This window comes from Lepidochelys olivacea, assembly GCF_965140295.1.
Source record: "Lepidochelys olivacea isolate rLepOli2 genome assembly, chromosome: 7".
In the NCBI taxonomy this organism is placed as follows: Eukaryota; Metazoa; Chordata; order Testudines; family Cheloniidae; genus Lepidochelys; species Lepidochelys olivacea.
The window spans coordinates 61,940,279-61,959,288 of NC_140417.1; the positions used below are offsets into that span (position 1 = coordinate 61,940,279).

At 42.2% G+C, this 19,010-nt stretch overlaps 1 protein-coding gene across 5 annotated transcripts in view; it reads left to right on the top strand.

The window, feature by feature from the left end:
• Positions 1-19,010, top strand: part of ADK (adenosine kinase) — a 549,228-nt gene that overhangs the window by 171,123 nt on the left and 359,095 nt on the right. For all 5 annotated transcript variants that reach the window (XM_084634813.1, XM_084634817.1, XM_084634815.1 and 2 more), the window contains one exon: positions 10,108-10,186. In XM_084634813.1, coding sequence (XP_084490939.1) covers positions 10,108-10,186 — 79 coding nt within the window. The remainder of the gene's footprint in view (positions 1-10,107; positions 10,187-19,010) is intronic.

A 19,010-nucleotide genomic window follows, 5' to 3' on the forward strand; every position in this document is an offset into this window, starting at 1 on the left:
TCACCTCCATATTGGTGCACAAAACAAAATTCATGTGGCGGGGGTGAGGCTGAGGGGTTTGGAGTGTAGGAGGGGGCTCGGTGCTGGGGCAAAGGGTTGGGGTACAGCGGGGATGAGGGCTGTGGCTGGGGGTGCAGGCTCTGGGGTGGGGCCAGGGATGAGGGGTTTGGGATACAGGTTGCCCTGGGGCTACAGCAGGGAAAGAGGACCCCCCCGAGCTCTCTCTCCCCTCTGCATCATCTGGGCTCGGAGGGAGAGGCGCTTCTCCCCGCTGTGACAGCTCCAGGGCTGGGGCCATGGGATAGGCGCCTCTCACTCCGCCGTGGCAGGTCCAGGCCGGGCCGGGCCGGGGCCTGGGAAGGAGTGCCTCTTTCCCGGCTGTGGCAGGTCTGGACTGGGTTGGGGCCAGGTGAGGGTTGGCTCTCCCCGCTGCGGCAGGTCCAGGGCTGGGGGGAGAGGCCTCTCTCCCTGCCACAGCCCTGAACCCCTGCGTGGCGCTTAATAGACTGCTGTGCGGCTGTACAGCTAAGAGGGAACTTAGATAATGACCCTTCATTCCTCTGTGAATTCAGATATTCAACAACACATTAAAATTCTTGTTACTGAAATACTGTATCTGTAAATTTCATTTCCAGTTATTACAATTTATTGATTTTCTATTCTCACAGAAGTGGTAATTACTGATTACTTCTGTCTCCTGTACAGTATGTAAATTATATAGTCTATGTGAGACTCTGGCTGTATTGGACCTGCCTATCCTGAAATTATTAAACTTGGGACACGAATGATGACAGGGTCACCAGATGTATGAGTAACTGAAAATACCAAGTATTGACTGAAAAATAGGATGAATAGATTTTGCAATTGTTTTTAACTAGTTTTTTTTTAACTGGAAATGGTAACACTATCTAAAAGCCACATAATGCCGACTTTCTAGTGGCACTTAAATAGCTCTTGTAGGAATGTTATCTCACTCTGAAGCAATTTTTCTTTGATTTACAATGCTGATTCTTTAGACATTCTGTCACTCATTGCCTCATCTGAAGATTTAAATGGCTTTTAAAAAAAATCTAAATAGTGAGATTAGACATGAGGACATTGGGACGTTAGTCGGGTTCTCCTTGCTGCTATACAGTAAACTGAGATCTGTGTCTAGCATGACCTGTTCTTGCAACTGAAAATGTTAGGCAACTAGAGAAGTGAGATAAATGTAATATATATTACCCAAACAATTGTTTTACTGTCTTATTAAAGCAGCAAGTTGCAAGGATGTTGAACCTTTAACAAAGATCTTTTCTCCTAACTGCTTGTCAGGCAGTTTGTGTTAACAAAAACAAACAAAAGAATTTGAATAATCTAACTAAAAATCCCCGGGAAAAATAGGTGAGCCAGGACCTGAATTTCTAATATACAAAATAAACAGAAAAAAACATATGAACAAATAAAACACCTTCAGTTACAAATACACTTTTTCCCTCCTCCTCTGCAGCAGCTTTTAGGCAGCTGATCTTTAAAATGTGGCTTCCTGCTGGTGTGTGCTATAGAGTCATCCTGGGTAACAAGGAAATACTTAAGAAAATAGCCAAGAAAACCCATCTTGCTGAAAAACAAGAAACTACATTTCTTTTTACTTCTTGAAGATAAAGTGGCCCTTGACATCTGCATCAACAGTGTCTTTCTCTCAGGCATTTTTTCTCTATCTGTAACTTGTGTAGAATGGTTTTTAGGTCCGTTTTTTATACTCATTTATACAACTTCAGAGGTCAATAAGACTTGGGCTCCAAAGTGCCTAAATCCCTTTTGAAATGGGATTTAAGCACTTTTGAAAAACGTAACCTTATCTATAAATATCCAGAAGGATATAAATCTATATGAGGTAGGAGGATCATCATTATTCCATGGTTACAATATGTGTGAATAAAGGAAGATGGTTAAATTGTTTTACTGATGGTTAAAAAACTAATTTTACTCATCTAATCCACAAATAATTTTGACTGGAATTCATACCTAAGTGAGTTTGCCATGTTAGATTTACAGGACCTGATTTTGGTCTCACAATAATGTAAATGAAGAGTAATTGTATTAAGGTCAATGGACTGACACTAGTGCAAGACAGATGTGCATAACAGAATCAAGCCCATATTTAAGCAAAATAAAATTAGGATTTGTGTAGTCATGTTGGCAGCCATATTGTGTGTGTATAACTTCCAAGTTCCATTTTCAAAAGAGACTTCGGAAGTTAATGGGATCTAAGATTCTAAGTCACTTTTGAAAATGGGATTTAGGTTCCAAAGTCACTTAGGACCTTTTGTCTTGTTTGTATTCTTTTAGACACTCCATTCCGGAAAGTTAATGCACTTTAAACTCAACAAGAACACCCCTTTCCATTCAGTCTTACACTTCACTGTGAGGATAGACAGAAGATATGAGACGACAATAAATGGATACCAACTTTGGCTGACTTTTGCTTTTTGGTTTTGTCACAAGTCGATTTTTAGACTATAAGATCTTTGTGGCAAGGACTGGCATTTCCCAAATGTTTTTAAAAATGGTACCTTGCACAATGGGGCTGTGATCTGGGTGGCTTCCAGGTGCTAGCTACTGCAATATAAAAATTAAATCTGAATAATTGCAGTACTCTTATTAAGTTGCTTTTTCTGCTTTCCAAGTCACCTAAAAAGTGAATCTCTTGTTCAGATATACCCTTCATCATCAGCTTTTATTAGCAGTTCAGTTCTACAAAGCAAGTGACAGACGTGCTGTCATTGCCAATGTTGTGTATGAAAACAGTAACATACTTGCATTCTTTTTGGTCAGTGCTATTGTTAATCAGCAGTACCACAGCTAGAAACATGTTTTGCTACTGTTGCAAACATGTTTTCTCTAAAATATGATGATCAAATTTATGGTACCAAACTCATGGCCTTCTGGATGGTGCTGATGGTGAGATTTATTGCATTGTTGAAGGTGATGGTATGTTCAAAGATCGACAAAAGAACCAGAGTTCTCAGATATGCCAGAGACTTCAGAAATATTCAGAAGGATCATCAGTTGCAGAACCAGAAACAGCAATGTTAGTCTAGCTTATAAAGTTCGAATTTTCTTGAATTTGTCCCAGACATGATAACAGTTTACTCAGCGCACACACACAAGGTGCCTTTGGTATCCACTGGCCTGAAAGATCGTTGCTCCAGTTGATTTTTTCCCCCCCTAAAACAAAAATATATAGAAAAGCAAATTTAACGCTCTTGAAAGGTGCTGGCATGGAATTTCCTATTCGTAGGCCAGATATAGTGCGGACAATGGCACAGCAAGTTTCCCCATGCTCCCTTGATCATGTACTGATTTTTTTTGTCTGTCCAAATGTTAATTTTTAAAAATGAAAATTCAATTTAAAAATGAAATCCAGTTGTCATTCTTAAGTTTCAGGTCAGTAATTGGTTAATGGACTCTTGTGGATAAATTAACACATTTAATTGATATCAGCCTTACATCATGATATTGAAGACAGTCAGCAAAAGGGATTTCCTTGCATTTTCTTTGAATTGACATATTCACCCAAGGCTCCTGAAGACCTTGTTATATAAAACATGAGGAAATGAGGTGTTTTTTTTTAATACTTCTGATTGAAATAGTGAAGGGCAGCAGTCAGAGTCTCACTGTCTGCATGCCTAATTCAATGAAATAATTGAAAGTAATTTTTTTACTCTCCGCTGGCTGTCACCTTGAGATTGAAATATTAAAGACAATATTTTATCTGATGCCAGTTACTGCATATTTATTTTAGTTTAGAAGCCATCCTCGTTGTAGCCAAACCTTCATTACACAGACCACAGAATAAAGTGATTAAATGCACTAGAAGTCACAGCTCTAAATAAAGAGAGACAGTAGGGCATCTAGTATATATTAATACAAGTAGTCTTGAGTTACCTCTCAGTCACCAAGGCAGTTGTTGTAGCAGGTATTTTCTGGTAAAGAAGTTAATATTTTAATTGCTATGCTCATAGATACACAAATAAATATTAACCATATGGATTGGGTACCAAGCGTTTAAACTGATAGAAAATGTAAGATTTAATTTTACAAATTTAATTTTATAAATCTTGCTGAAACATTGTTAGTTCATGTTGTTGTTGCATTTCTTTATTTGTGAAGTGGTTGTTATGAGACATATTGTTGTTGCTTTTTTCCCTCAGCAACTTGATATCAGTAGAGGTTGCAATTGCTTGGTATACAATTGGTAGATAATTACTAGTGTGGATGGCTGTGAAAAGCATATGTAGTAATTTAGTTTGTGATACTTTCTAATTGCCTGCCTGTCGTTAGTTTGCTAGGATGGGTATCTCATTATTCAAACATTTGAAATGGAGAATCATTGTGGAAAGAAAAAGATCATAACTCTGACCTTTAACAGAGTATTGAAGTACATGAGTAATTATTGGACAATTATGTCCCCTGTCATATGCTATAGAGAAGTATGTGTGTATGTGACAGGATGGATAATATGGTTTAGGTAGTGTTTTCCCTGCCCCCCCCCATCCTGAAAAATATTGTTTTGATAAGTATTTTAACAGAGGCTTCAAAACTGAAACAGAATACGTGAAACCAAAAAAACCTATATATCGGTCGCTAAATTTGAGCTTAACAAGTTGAGGCTTTTGAGTGTAAATATGTAATATTGTAAAGTGAGATGTAAACTTGGACCCAATTAGTGGACTTTAATAGAAGCTTAAATTGTATTCAACTTAGTGTTGAAACTTAACTCCGGTACATGATCTACTATTTGATGATAATGATTGAATTCCACCAGTACTTAATGGTATGTACTATATAACTGGTTGTAAGTATTATAGAATAGGCAGTACTCTTCTCGAATGAAGGGTGGTGGGAGCTACAGTTTTGACTACTTTAATATTAATGGATAACTTTCCATTTCCAGCATTTTCCTTATAATAGTTCTCTTCAGGCTCTTCTCCAGAAAACTGAAATGTGTGATAGCAGATACACTTTGTCAGATAGAAACTCTTCTCAGTCTTTCACTAATCCATCCTCCATACAACTCTTTCAGTTCTCAGTACAATGGCAAAAATGTTGAACTAAACTGTGCTACTTCTCTCCTTTGCCTTTCTCTTGTTGTAGTCCTCCAGCCTCAAACAAGGTAAATGATAGCAAGAAATTAAAAACCTTTAATATTTTAAATTCCACTACTTAACCTATTTGTGAGAGACTGAAGAGATAAGTTACTCAAAGAAAATGCAAGGAAAACAGGACCAAAGGTGCAGAGGTGAGCATTTTTAGATATTTCCTGTGCCCACATTGCTAAATTTTCTGTGTGTGTGTGTATGTGCAAATATAAAATTAAAACAAAACTAGAGAACAAAATTCTTCTATGAAAAGTCAATGTGCCAAATTTTAAAAGTAAGCCTCGGATTTTAGATCTAATGTCCATGTACATCTCAGCTCAACCTTAATAGTCATTGCTGATGCCTCCATTTTCAAAGTAATTTGCAAACGTGACTTAGAGGAAACTATTGTAGAATCATTAAGGTACAACAGCTTATAAAAGTAGTCTGTGAATGGATTTCATAACAGAAGCAGCAGCCTCTTAGCAGCACAGATACTAATAATCAAGAGACCCTATTGATGATGATTTATTTATTTAAGGTGACATGGGTCTCTGTCATAGGATAGGAAGTTTCTATTCTGGATATTGTATGATAAAACTGCTGTGCAACAAGGTTTTCCATCTATTATAGGAGATTGTCAACCCAAGAAAATAAATATAATGAACATCTGGAAGCGTAACTTTCATATTAGTATGGCTGTAATAAAATGACATTGTGGGATTCCATATTTGATTATTTACTTGTACAGCAGATTGCTAAGCTGACCATTCAGAATGATGTATTTGAAGTACAGGTCAACTGTACTTCAGCTCTCAAACTAGAGATAATGCTTGTAGCCAATCATAAATGACAGGTTTCAGAGTAGCAGCCGTGTTAGTTGACCTGGGAAGAACTTCCTGTAAGTGAGTTTTACCAGAGTAAGGACTACAGAAGCAGCACCAACCTCGTTCCACTCAGCATCCCAAGAACTTAGTTCGACTCCAGACTCCATCACTCAGTGCCACATCCAGCCTCACTTTGGTCAGCCATGACACTTCAGCAGTCTTCTCATGGGGCATCTAGTTCTAGCTGACAGACCCCAATTACCCCATCAACACCTGAAAACAGATAGAGTACAGGGTGAGAAGGAGTATTTAACGCCTTGAGAAGTCCAGTTGATTTCAGTGGGACTAATTGAGGAATAACTTACTACTAAAAGTAAGTTATGATATTCCTCTTCCTTCCCTGAGATATCCTTATGGGGATAAGAGTCCTGCAGCTTGCTGAGAGCAGTGTGGGTGGAGAGCTAAATGAAGAATACTTTGCTGGTATGCATCCGATGAAGTGAGCTGTAGCTCACAAAAGCTTATGCTCAAATAAATTGGTTAGTCTCTAAGGTGCCACAAGTACTCCTTTTCTTTATGGTTATAGAGCACAAGACAGAATGGAATGTAACTCTTTCTGATAGATATACTGTATCTGGATCATGGTCGTTGGCATTTGTGTTTTGGCATTAGCAAATATGTTGAAAGAAGATGCCTTTTTTTAATAGTTACTTTTCTGGCTGACGTTTATTCCTTTTTCATTGTTGTATTATAGGTAATCTATATTTATATAATAAGATTTTGTGAGTCACTCTGAAGTCTAAAATCTCCATTGAGTCAGGGTGAAGTGATGGAAACAGCCACAAGCATGGTTGAGAGCTCTCTATGTTCAGAGTATGTCCAGGTTGACTCATCACTGGGTTTCGTGGTCTGTTACGATCAAATTTTTAAGTTTTCAGCCATTTTGACTTTACAAATTACCCTCATGCAGTGTATAGCTTGTGATAGATCCAGGCCAGTTGGATACAGCAGAGTAGCAGAAGGCAGATATACTGGCCACTAGATTAACAGTTTTCTGTTCCCTGACTGACCAGAGCAAAGGCTGCTCCAGGCTAATGAGAACACCTGACTCCAATTAACTTGCAAATAGTCAGGTGAGGCCATTAAGCTAATGTGACCACCTGACTCTTAAGGCCCCTCTGATACTATAAAAGGGCTCACTCTAGTCAGGCAGGGGAGAGCCAGAGGAGAGGAAGTGCGGCTGAAGGGCTGGTTAATGAAGACACCCTCAAGTCATTGGTAAGGGAGCCCTAAGGTAAGGGTGAAGAGGGGAGAAGCAGGAGAGCTGTGGGGAAGTGGCCCAGGGAAATGTAGCAACTCTGGCAGTGAAAGGTTGGCTGCCAACAGCTCCTACCATTAGGGTCCCTGGGCCGGAACCCAGAGTAGAGGGTGGGCCCAGGTTCCCCCCAACCCACCTCTACAGAAACACCTCCTGCGGGGGGAGAACAGGCCCCTGTCAGGACCAGGAGGCTAAACTGTCCTGGTATGAGGCCATAGGAGCAACAGAGACTGTGGGAGTTCCCTCACCGACCTCCTTGCTGACTTATGATGAAAAGGGCTCAGTAGACTGTATCCCTGACCCTAGAGAGAGAAAGGCTATGTGGAGGATTGCAGTGAGCCTCTGAAGCTAGCATAAACTACCTGGAAGTGTGGGACCCATGGGGACAAGGTCAGAGCTCTGCCACAAGCTACAGTAGGCATGTATTTATGCCATGCCTAGATCAATAGTCCCCAAACTGTGGGGCATGCCCCCCAAGGGGGGAGTGGAGGAATGGGGTGTGTGTGGCAGGGCCTGGGGCAGCCCCCACAGGGGGCGGGAAGGAAGCACCACCCAGCTGCAGCTCTGCTCTGCCCCTGCTCTGTGCCCAGCTCTGGCCCCAGCCACAACTCCACTCCACCCCCTTCTCCATCCCCAGTTAAGCTCTGCCCTCATTGCCTCTCAGCACACACCCCCCTCTCTGGCCAGCTCTGTCTCTTGCTCCAGCTTCAGCACAAACTCCTTTGCTGAGCCAACTGTGCAGTAATGGTAGAGGGGGAGTGCGGAAGGATTCCACTAGTAGTAAGGGGGAGGGCATGACAAATAAAGTTTTGGTACCATTGTCCTAGACCATTGTGATATCAGAGGTAACTCATCCAGTCACCACCCTTAGTCTGCAGCTATTTTGCCTACAACCAGTGAAATGGTTGTGTGAAAGAGACTACACAAATCAACACAACCAGCACACATAATAATCCCCCAAATCACTTTGTAGCCTAGAATGTCAGTTGAGTCAGCGTGAAAAATGGAAACAGCTACAAGCATGGTTGAGAGTTCTTTTTGAATATAATATCATCTGTTCAATCATCCCTTGGATTCACAGTGTGTTGCCATCCTATTTTTAAATTCTCAGCCATTTTCAGCTTTTTTTACACACTTCACTTAATGAATTACATTCTTGTGACAGCACAGGCTTTCTGCTACTAGTATTTATTGTAAGGTTGGATGGGTGCCTAACTTATTTAAAAATTATGTGTATTAAAACAAGGGGAAAGTGTTTTCTGTTGATGTATGAACAAGGAGACAATAATGAAAAAACTATCAGGACTGCGACACATGAAAAGTAACATGCATAAGTTGAAATGAAATAAATTTTCATACAGTGTGCAAGAGTAGTGGTTCTCACTTTTGTATTGGTGACCCTTTTCACATGGCAAGCCTCTGAGTGCGACCCCCTTATAAATTAAAAACACATTTTTGTATATGTAACGCTATTATAAATGCTGGAGGAGAAGCCGCGTTTGAGGGTGAAGGCTGACCGCCCGTGGCCCCTAGGTAATAACCTCATGACCCCTGAGAGGTCACGTCCCCCAGTTTGAGAACCCCTGTGCAAGAGAATGCACTTATTAGTCAACCTCCTATTTTCAGAGATTATCACAAAGAATCCACAAATTGATAGAATACTATTCTGCTCCATCTTCATTAGAAGACCACTTCTGTTAAACTATTTTAGTTGGTCCCTTAAGACAGGTTTCACTATATTTCTCTTGAATATTAGGATTTTTCTTGATGGTAGTCCAAACCTAATTAGAATTTTACATTACTTTTGTACTGACCATTTATCGATCTTTCTGGAACTTAAACAATTCAACTTGCACTGCATTTTTTAACAAAGTCCCTTTCATTGTTTCAGTGGTAGCTATGCACCAGATCTAACTAGTGGAACCAGACATTATTAACTTATAATTGTTATGTACGTTATGTTAAAAACCGTGACTTTTCCTTTTAAAGTAATCAAGCTGTCTTTATACATATTTTTATATTGTGAAAAATAGGTTTTGCTAGTGAAACCAAGTGTTCTTTCAAAACATTTGGACAGCGGAGCTTTTATATTAATTAATTTATTTTTTACACAATGATCCAACTTAGAGGACTAGAAAACTGAAAGAGAACTGGTCTGCCACAATTTACACACATTTTACAATTCTTATTTTTTATATCCGGATTTTCTCAAACTAGCAGTAGATTTATTTATAAAGTTCCAATACCTGACAAACACAAGTTAAAAATTCATGCTTTAAAATATTGTTTAAATTTTGAGTGCACACTATTTGACTAAAGTTTTAAAGCAGATAAAGTATCTTATTATTATTATTTATTATTTTATTATTGAACTTTTATGTTACGTATTTAGCTAGAGGAAGTGTGAATCAGCACCTCCTCATTGGTTTCCTTTCATTTTTTTTCTTTTACATGCGAGCATATACTTTAGAAGCTTGAAAGTTAACTATCATCGTGCACAAGCTCCAGATGCTGTATTCCTAAGACATTCTTTAAATGTTCTAGACTTACAATACAACTGTAAGGGAGTGAAATCAAGTTGATATCACTTGCTTTGTCATTGAGCCAGTTGCCTAGTGCGCATACTGTGCATGCATGCTATTTTAGTCTGAGTTTTCTCAGCTAGCACCTTGTAAAAGAGCTAATATGTCTGAATTTCCTGTTTACAAATAACTTGATTTCATACATTTCTAATTTAGATGCTTATATAGTTTTTCACTGTGAAAAATTACAGAATCTGACTGCCTTTCTGTCTCTCTCCTTTTCTCCCCCACCCCCCTACCCCGGTGGTTTCTTACAGGTTTGAAGAACTTGTGAAAAGGTTCAACGTAGAATATCATGCTGGTGGCTCTACTCAAAATTCTGTTAAAGTGGCTCAGGTTTGTTCTTCCTTAAAAGAAATTAACTATAAAATATTCTAAAGGTGTTCACTGTTAAACAACTTCTTGTTCTAAGTTGCTTATCATGTTGCCCAGAGGCATTACTCAGTGAGTGCATGTTAGTCTGTAGCCTAAAATAAGTTGAGCTCTGTACTCTAGAAGTGACTTTAATATTTTTTTTCTTTTTTTTTCTGTTGCACTGTTATTGTTCAAGTTGCAACATTTTAATTATAACCACATTTATTTGTTAAGGGTTTATAACCTGTGCATAAATGATTGAAGTGAAAATTTTTTTACATGAGGAGAATTTTAGAGATATGAATATCATGAAGTTGGGCTTCCACTGATCCAAGGTAGATTTTGTGCATTTTGATAATGGAGAATGTGTTTTGTTATATACTAGTGAATGAAAGCTAATCTAGTAATACATTTTGTGTGTACAATTGTAGATGCACCCACCACACAATCTGAAAGTATATTGCATAAATCCCATGATTTAAAACATGCAACTTTTATTTAGAATTCTTTTACTAACTAATGGCTGGTTTGTTGTTCTTCAGACTTCCTATGTAGATAAAACATATTGCCAGATACCTTCAAATGCTCATTTTGAAGAAGTTAGATTGTAATTCAGCAAAGTTATTAAGCTTTGTTTTGCTTTACAGTTATATTCACAATTTTCTCTTACTCAAAATAGCTATTTCCCATAATTTACAGTGGGACTCCAGCTACCAAGTGGGATTAAAGGCGTTTATGTCCTAGGTAAAGATGATCGCTACTTTACTATTGGGAGGGATACCCTAATAAAAATAGCATCCATTTTCTAATGTTTCCAACTGGGCTTTGAAGCCATAGACAACCATTAGGAAATATGGCTGCCATTTCACTAAGGCCATCACGCTTTTCAAACCTTAAACCTACCAGTCTTTGACACAAGCAATTGAAAGGTATGACCAATGGCTGAAATATGAACTCCTATGTTTTGTTGTGTGTCACATCATAATTCAGATTATAATAATTTTTTATATAAAACCTGTTTTAAGATCGTTCTTCACTCTGTAAATTAGATGAAACATTTAAAAAAATAGAAAATGAACTGGAAAAATAGGAATTTTATCACGTTCACTTATAAGGACCACTACATGGATCATCGGTAGAGTTTCAACCCAAGACATTCAGATCTTGAGTCCATATCGCTACCATTTGAGCTACGGAAGATGGTGGTAGTAGTAGCATAGGCAGCTGTTCTCTGTGTGGTTCAGCCACCAAAGGGGATTTTTGAATGGATTTCACAACCATTTGCAAGACGTGCTGAATGTCAGGAACCATGGCTTTGTTCCTAGCTCTGGAACAGTGGTTTACTGATTACAATCACTTACAGAGTTGACAGATTCTTTCTGTGAGTGGCTGAGACTGAAAGTTAATCATAGAAGTACATTGGTTCTATTTTCATTTCTTTTGCAATGTTGCAGATAATTTATTTGTAAAACGGAGTGAGTGATACTTGACTGTCTCTTAATATAGGGGTTGCTCAATAATAGGTCTGTGAAATGTACAGAAATATAAAGAAATATAAATAAGAGCAATCAAAAGACGTGAAATGTGAACTCCTGGTGTCCTGCCTCCCAGTTCAGTGCACCTTCCACTGTGCTAAAATGTATTTTGTTAGGGAATTTGTCACTCACATAAACTGGAACTCTGATTCAGCTAAAATGCAGTAGACTTGAGAGCTTTGATGGTCATGTGAAATTGAGGCTGCCCAGTAAAGATGGCCGCCTCTTAGCTCGTCTTTCCAATGGCTTTGAAGCTACAGGCTGCTCTCCATGAAGTTCCCCTCCATCCTCTCCCCACTATGCTCTAAGGTTAAGAAACTATAAGAAGGTTGTCTATGCTGTAAACCCTGACTGAGTCTGTGGGTGATACCAGCCAGGGTTGCCAGTTGAGAGCTGCTTTGATTTCCAGTGTTGTGAGTTCTTCAGCTTCAGTTGAAGTGCTGCATCTTCGACAGAGGGTTCTCCAATCTAGACAGCCATAGCTGGCCCAGTGGAGCAGAGATGGCACTTGACAGATTCCTTTTCTCTCCACCCAAGGTGTTTGGGAGCATTCTAATTAAAATTTTGCATTATACTATGCTGGAAATAAATGTTATGTCTCCTTATCAGTTGGAGGTATCATCCGTGTGGCGGTGGACTCTGTTGCCCTCAGTGGAAATATGCCCTCTGTGGGCATTAGAGGTGTCCCATAACTGGACATTTCCTTGCTTTCTAGGGTTTGAGTCAGTGGAATATTACATCTATACAGTCTCAATCCCTTTTTAAAGGGTCTTTATTTAGATCATTTATATAGTGCTATTAAAATATGTGCTGTTTCATCAGAGTAAATATAGGGGAAAGGGTCTGCCCCAAGTAGCTTACAGACAAATTAAAGTGAGGTTAGATGAGCTAAGGTAGTTGATCCTGGAGGTAAGTGCTTTCTCCAGAGGCTACAACAGCAAATGAAGGCTAAAATGAAATATTGTAACATCTGAAAGGTGTATAATGAAGAGACACACATACTCATCAGAATGAGGCTTTTGTTGAGTTGGTGCAGAATATTGTCATGGCCCCTTCTCCCATAAGGGCTTTAAAATCCAGTGGGGTTTGCTGACTGAAGATAGACCAATCAATCTACAAGTTTATAAACAAAGTGTGTAAAACAGTTAGGGTTGCTTGTTCCACTGAATAGGCATGCTTTACCAACTAACTGTAAGTAAAGGAACAGTAGTGCAGGAAGCTTTTCCAAGGCCTTATCTATAGAAGCTATAGAGAGGGAATATATACAATTATTAGAGACTGGAGATAGGCCAGTGTCATCAAACTACCAGGCCAACTGAAACAGGCCAGTTAGATGGAGGGCTAAGAAGGTTAGAACAAGCATCTTAAACTTAGTGTGCGGTGCGGGGTTGGTAGGCAGGTGATTGGATAGTGTGGGGAGTCATGGCAGAAACATTGTTTGAGTAGGTGGGCAGCAGAATTGTCAACAAGCTAGTTATTTATAGAAAGAGCCAGGAAGATAAGCTAGAAATCAAGGCAGAAGATAACAAAAGCTTAATTGAAGAGAGAGAGATGACTTGTATAAATTTTAAGTCAAGGTATAACCCGACACATGGAATCTACAAGGAACGTTTAGAATGGTAGGGCACGAATCCAGATAAAAGTTTAGACGGGAAAAGCATGTGATAAACAGTGTTTCATCATCAAAAAACTCAGTGAGAATAAAGAAAAATGAGAGAAAAGAATATTAAGGGTACATCTACACTGTTTAAAAACAAAAAACTCACAGCAGCGAGTCTCAGAGCCCAGGTCAACTGACTCAGGCTCATGGGACTTGGGCCACGGGGCTAAATATAGCAATATAGACATTTCTGCTTGGGCTGGATCCCAGGCTCTGAGACCCACACCCCTCATTAGATTTCAGAGCCTGGGCTTCAGCCTGAGTGTGAATGTCTATGTTGCTATTTCTAGCCCTGTAGCGCAAGCTTCAGTCAGTTGACCTGACCGCTGAGGGTAAGTCTAAACCGCAAAACAGAACCTGCAGCAGTGAGTTTCAGAGCCCAGGTGACCTGACTCAGGCTATGTCTACACGACCAATTTTTGTCAACAAAAGTGATGGTGACACCCAAAACTTGACATAATAAAAATCAGAATCTCATATTCACATTTACTCCCTCTGTTGGCAGAGCATGTCCACAGTGGGGGCACCATCCTTAACAGTGTGAGCATTGCACTGTGGGTACCTATCCCACAGTCCACATCAACACCTTCTGTTGCTAGGTGATGTGGGAAGGCAGAGCAGATTACAGTGCATCTTGGGCCCTGGCTTAATGTCCTGTGATGCATTGCTTTGTGTCCCAGCAGTCCATGGGCTTCCAGCTTTCTTTTGCGGCATTTTTGCAACAGTCATTCTCTGCTGTGAACCCCAGCATCTTTGTGGGAAGAGATGGATCTCGCACTGCTCTCCAATGCTCTGTTAACTGTCATGAAGAAATTGTGAATGGCAGTTCAGTTAATTGTCAAGTTCCTAACTGAAGAACACTTTCAGGCACCCGACATAGATTACTTTTGGCATTCACAGAGCAGCTGCATAGGGTAGATCATCACTTTTGGGCGCACCTAACAAGCTGCTCACCTAACTGAATGGTGGGATCGTATTGCGATGCAGGTGTGGGATGAAGAGCAGTGGCAACAGAATTTTTGGATGTGGAAGCCACTTCCTGGAACTGTGTGTGGAGCTCGCCACAGACCTGTGGCACAAGGACACCAGAATGAGAGCTGCCCTCTCAGTAAAGAAACATGTGGCAATCGCTGTATGGAAGCTGGTGACTCCAGACTGCTACCAGTCAGTCGCGAATCAATTTGGAGTCAGGAAGTCAACCATTGGGGCTGCATTAATGCAAGTGTTCAGGGCAATTAATTGCATCCTGCTACGAAGGACCATGACTCTGGGAAATGTGCATGAAATAGTGGACGGCTTTGCAGAAATGGGGTTCCCTAACTGTGGAGGGGTGATAGATGGTGCACACGTTCCAATTTTGGAACCAGACCACCTTGTGACGGAATACATCAATAGGACAGGGTACTTCTCCATGGTGTTGCAAGCGCTTGTGGATCACCGTAGGTTTTCACTGACGACAACGCAGGGTGGTCCGGGAAGATGCATGAGCCATGCATCTTCAGGAACACCAGCCTGTACAGAAAGCTACAATCGGGGACTTCGTTTCGAGATCAAAAGATTATAGTGGGGGATGTTGAAATGCCCAGAGTGATCCCAGAAGACCTGGCATACCCTTTATGGCTGTGGTTCATGAAACCTTATATGGAACACCTGGACAGCAGTAAGGAGAGGTTCAACAACAGGCTGAGTATGTGCCAGATGACAGTTGAATGTGCGTTTGGCAGATTAAAGGCACGCTGGCGATGCCTATATGGCAGGCTAGACCTCAATGAGGATAATATTCCCATGGTCATAGCCGCATGCTGTACGTTGCATAATCTCTGTGAAGCTAAGGGTGAAAGATTTGCTCAGGTGGAGTGCTGAGGCAGACGGCTTAGCTGCTATTTTTGAGCAGCCAGATACTGGGCTGTCAGAGGGGGCCAGTTTGAATCAGGGAGGCTTTGAGGCAGCACTTTGACAATGAGCACCAGTAATGTATATCTCTGTCAGAGGTGCAAGTTTTCCTAGGATGCAATGGTGTCATTTTGGGCCTTGTATTTCCATAAGACAATGATAACAATGCCTGTGCATGTATTGGTGGTACCTGCAATCTCAATTTGTAGGGAAAAAAATAAAGGTGATTCACCATTAAATAACTTTGATTTTATTGAACAAGAAACAGCACACACAAAGACACAGATGCCTGATGGGAAGGAGGCACCAGGGAAGGACAGACTTTCACAACTGTATGTAGATCCAGCTATCATTGTGAAAGCTTTCCTAGGGGGTGGAGTGAAGGGGAAACCAAGAACTCCTGGAAAGTGGAAAGGAATGTGCAAGTGGAGTTTGTGGGGGAAGGGAAAGAAAAGTGTTCTGAATGTGCTGCAGAGGAGGGTGAGCATGGATCTGCTCAGTCTGCAGCACTATTAAGGACTGTAGCATCTGCATTTGCTCCTCCATTACTTTAATCATCCTCTCAGTTGCATCCTTAACAAATGCTTCATTCTCTTTTCTGTCCTGCTGTTTGGCTTCCCAGCAGTCCTTACGTTCCCTTTTTTTTTCTGCATTGGAACACTGCAGTACCTCCCAGAACAGGTCGTCTTTGCTGTTTCTTGGGTGCTTTCTTATCTGGTGGAGATGCTTGGCAGGGGTGTGTGGGGTGTTCCTCAAGGCCACTTCTGGTGAAGCACAGGGGACAATGCACAGAAGCGGGATTGTTAAGTTCACGCACAGCATTGTAACATTTCAGTTAATACACCTTTTGCAATATTGCCATCACCTTCTTACTGACCCTAGCCAGGCACATATCTCTGCGAACAGCCAAAGCATGGTGAGTGTTGGAGGTGGGGTGGGAGGGCCTGCTCCACATGGGGAAAAGTGCACACACTCTCTGCAAGGGTCATGGTGCAGCTTTCTATGGAAAATTCTTCCACATTTTTCCACTGGTGGGGATCATTCTAGCAGACATCTAACTGCTACAGGTAAGCAGGGAAAGGAGGGTACATCTACTCCATGCTTGTGGCTTCCGCCCTGCTCCATATGCTGTTCACCAATGTGACGCTTTGGTCCCTGCACAAGTGATTGCCAAATGGTGTGGGAATGTTTCCTACAATGGGGGACGGAACAGAGCTGCTCTGCCACAGAACTTTTGGCAGAGGATTACCGAGTACCCCCAGGAAACTTTCCTGGAGATCTTGCTGGAGGATTCCTGTGAGATCTCTGCGAGCATCAACATCCTGTTCTGCTGTACAGATTAGCTACACTGGGAAATGTCCACCTCAAGGAAACACAGCCAGCCTCCCACATTTCTATACCCTGAACCCACCTCCGCACTACACAAGCCACAGCCACTTACCAGACTCATCGCCTGCTTCTTTCTCCCGTGATAGCGACTGCTGAGGCAGGCTAGATGCCTCTGGAGTGGAGAACAGTGCCTGGTTGCCTGGCTGACCGGGCGACCCCGCTGGGAGCTGTACATCCTAATCGAATTCCACCTCTTCATCAATAACTTAGTCCTCTGGGTTAGGTCCTCTTTCATCTGCCTCCATTCCCTCGAAGTATCCATGAGGCTCTTGACAGTGGAGGTGGGGGTCGCCACTGAGGATAGCGTCCAGCTCCCTATAGAACTGACAGGTCTTAGGTGAAGCATTGGAGTAATGGTTCGCCTCCCTCGCCTTATGGTATGCCTGCCTTAGCTCCTTTATCTTCGCTCTGCACTTCAGCGTGTCCCGATCATAGCCCTTTTCACACAAGCTTGAGAAATGTGCCCATAGGTATCCCAATTCCTACGGCTAAAGCGCATCTGGGACTGCACAGCCTCATCTCTCCTTAATATACTGATCAGATCCAACAGCTCCACAGTGGTCCAAGCAGGAGAATGTTTGGTGCGATAACCCACCATGGCCACCTGGGAAGATGTGATGGGACTTCTCCATGCTGAGCCAGCAGGAAATTAAATTTCAAAAATTCCTGGAGCTTCTAAGGGGGAGGGGCGGATCTTTGTTTACCTGGCTGCAGGACAGTGGAGTTCCAACTGCTGACTGGAGCGGTAAGGATGGGTATTGTGAGACACCTCCCAGAGGCCAATTAAACCAATGAAATCAAGCGTGGTGTCTGTACTGGCACTTAGTTGAGAAACTGGAGAGGAAAAAGACACAAGTCTCTCACCGGGATGGATGTTGTTTTTGTCACCAAAACCGGGCATTTTTCCTGTCAAAAGTCGCATTGCCATGTGTATGCACTATGCACATACTGTTTCTTAGACAAAAAGCAGTTTTTGGTGAAAAAACTTGGTAATGTAGGCAAGGCCTCAGGCGTGCTCTATGGAGCTAAAAATGGTAGTGTTGGTGTTCCCGCCTAGGTTCTGAAACTTGGCGAGGGGGTGGGTGTCAGAATCCAGGCTCCAGCCTGAGCAGGAGTGTCTACACTGCTATTTGTAACCATGTAGTGTGAGCCCCATGAGCCCAAGTCAGTTGACCTGGACTAAGACTCAATGTCCTGGCTGTTCTTTGGAAAGTGGACATACCCAAAGACTTGCTGCCTTGGGTCTTTTTTTGGTAGTGCAGACATACCTTTAGAAGACTGAAGGGAATTGGAAACTGTGATGGGGTTGAGACTTACCACCACAGCGCCTCCTGCTGTTCAGTCTGGGAATTAGCTCAGTTCATGCAGATCGCCCTCTGCCTGTGGTGTCCTGTCCGTCTCTCACCCTCGATTGGCGTCTCGACCCGCATTGCTACCAGTGTCCTCTTCAGGACACTGCCCTCCGGCAGTGCCCCCCAAGTCCACACTCGCCCCCTTGCAGGGGCGGGAGTTAACAGCAGTCTTTCCAGTCACTCCTGCTGCAGTGGCCAACCACAACCCCTTGAGTCTAGCCCCTCTGTTCAAGGGGCAGTTGCAGTTCAAGTGACGGTTGCAGGCCACCCTTCCACAGCCAGGTGCTGTACAAGGAGGAAGCAGGGGACCCAGGCCCGCCCACTACGCTGGGTCCCGACCCAGGGACCCTCTAGTGGCAGCCTCCCTGTCCTCCTTCTCTCCCCTTGTCTAACTGTCCCTTGTCTAACATGGGCCACTTCCCTTCTGGCCTTCATATCTTCTAGGCCCTTTCTATCAGGGCCTGCATTGTGGCAGGTATTGGGCTGGAACCATTCTATGCTCCCCCGAGCCTACCCAGCACTGCTCTGTCTGAGGTGCCTGTCTCCTGCTCAGGAGACAGACCTTCCCCCATGAAGGGCCTAGCCTAGCCCTGATTGGCTGGCTGGAATACTGGCCCTGATTGCGCACCACTCTGGCCTACTCTAGCCCTATCTCTCTTAGGGGTGGAGCAGCCGCCCCACCAGAGAAACGCATAACTGTTTGAGTAGATTGGTGAGGGTGAAAGCCTCAATAAAGTGGATAATGGAGGAAGTGATTTCAAAGTCTTTGCTCATCCATTAACCTCCCTTTTTAAAAACTAAAACGTATCCAACATGTAGTTTCAGATAGATACTGATATGAAATTAGGGCTTGGCTACACTTGCGAGTTACAACGCAATAAAGAAGCCCCAGGTGCACTAGCTCACTACCCGTCCACACTGGCAAGGCCCGTAGAGCGTTCTGACTCCGCGGCTACAGCGCTGCTGGGACTCCGCCT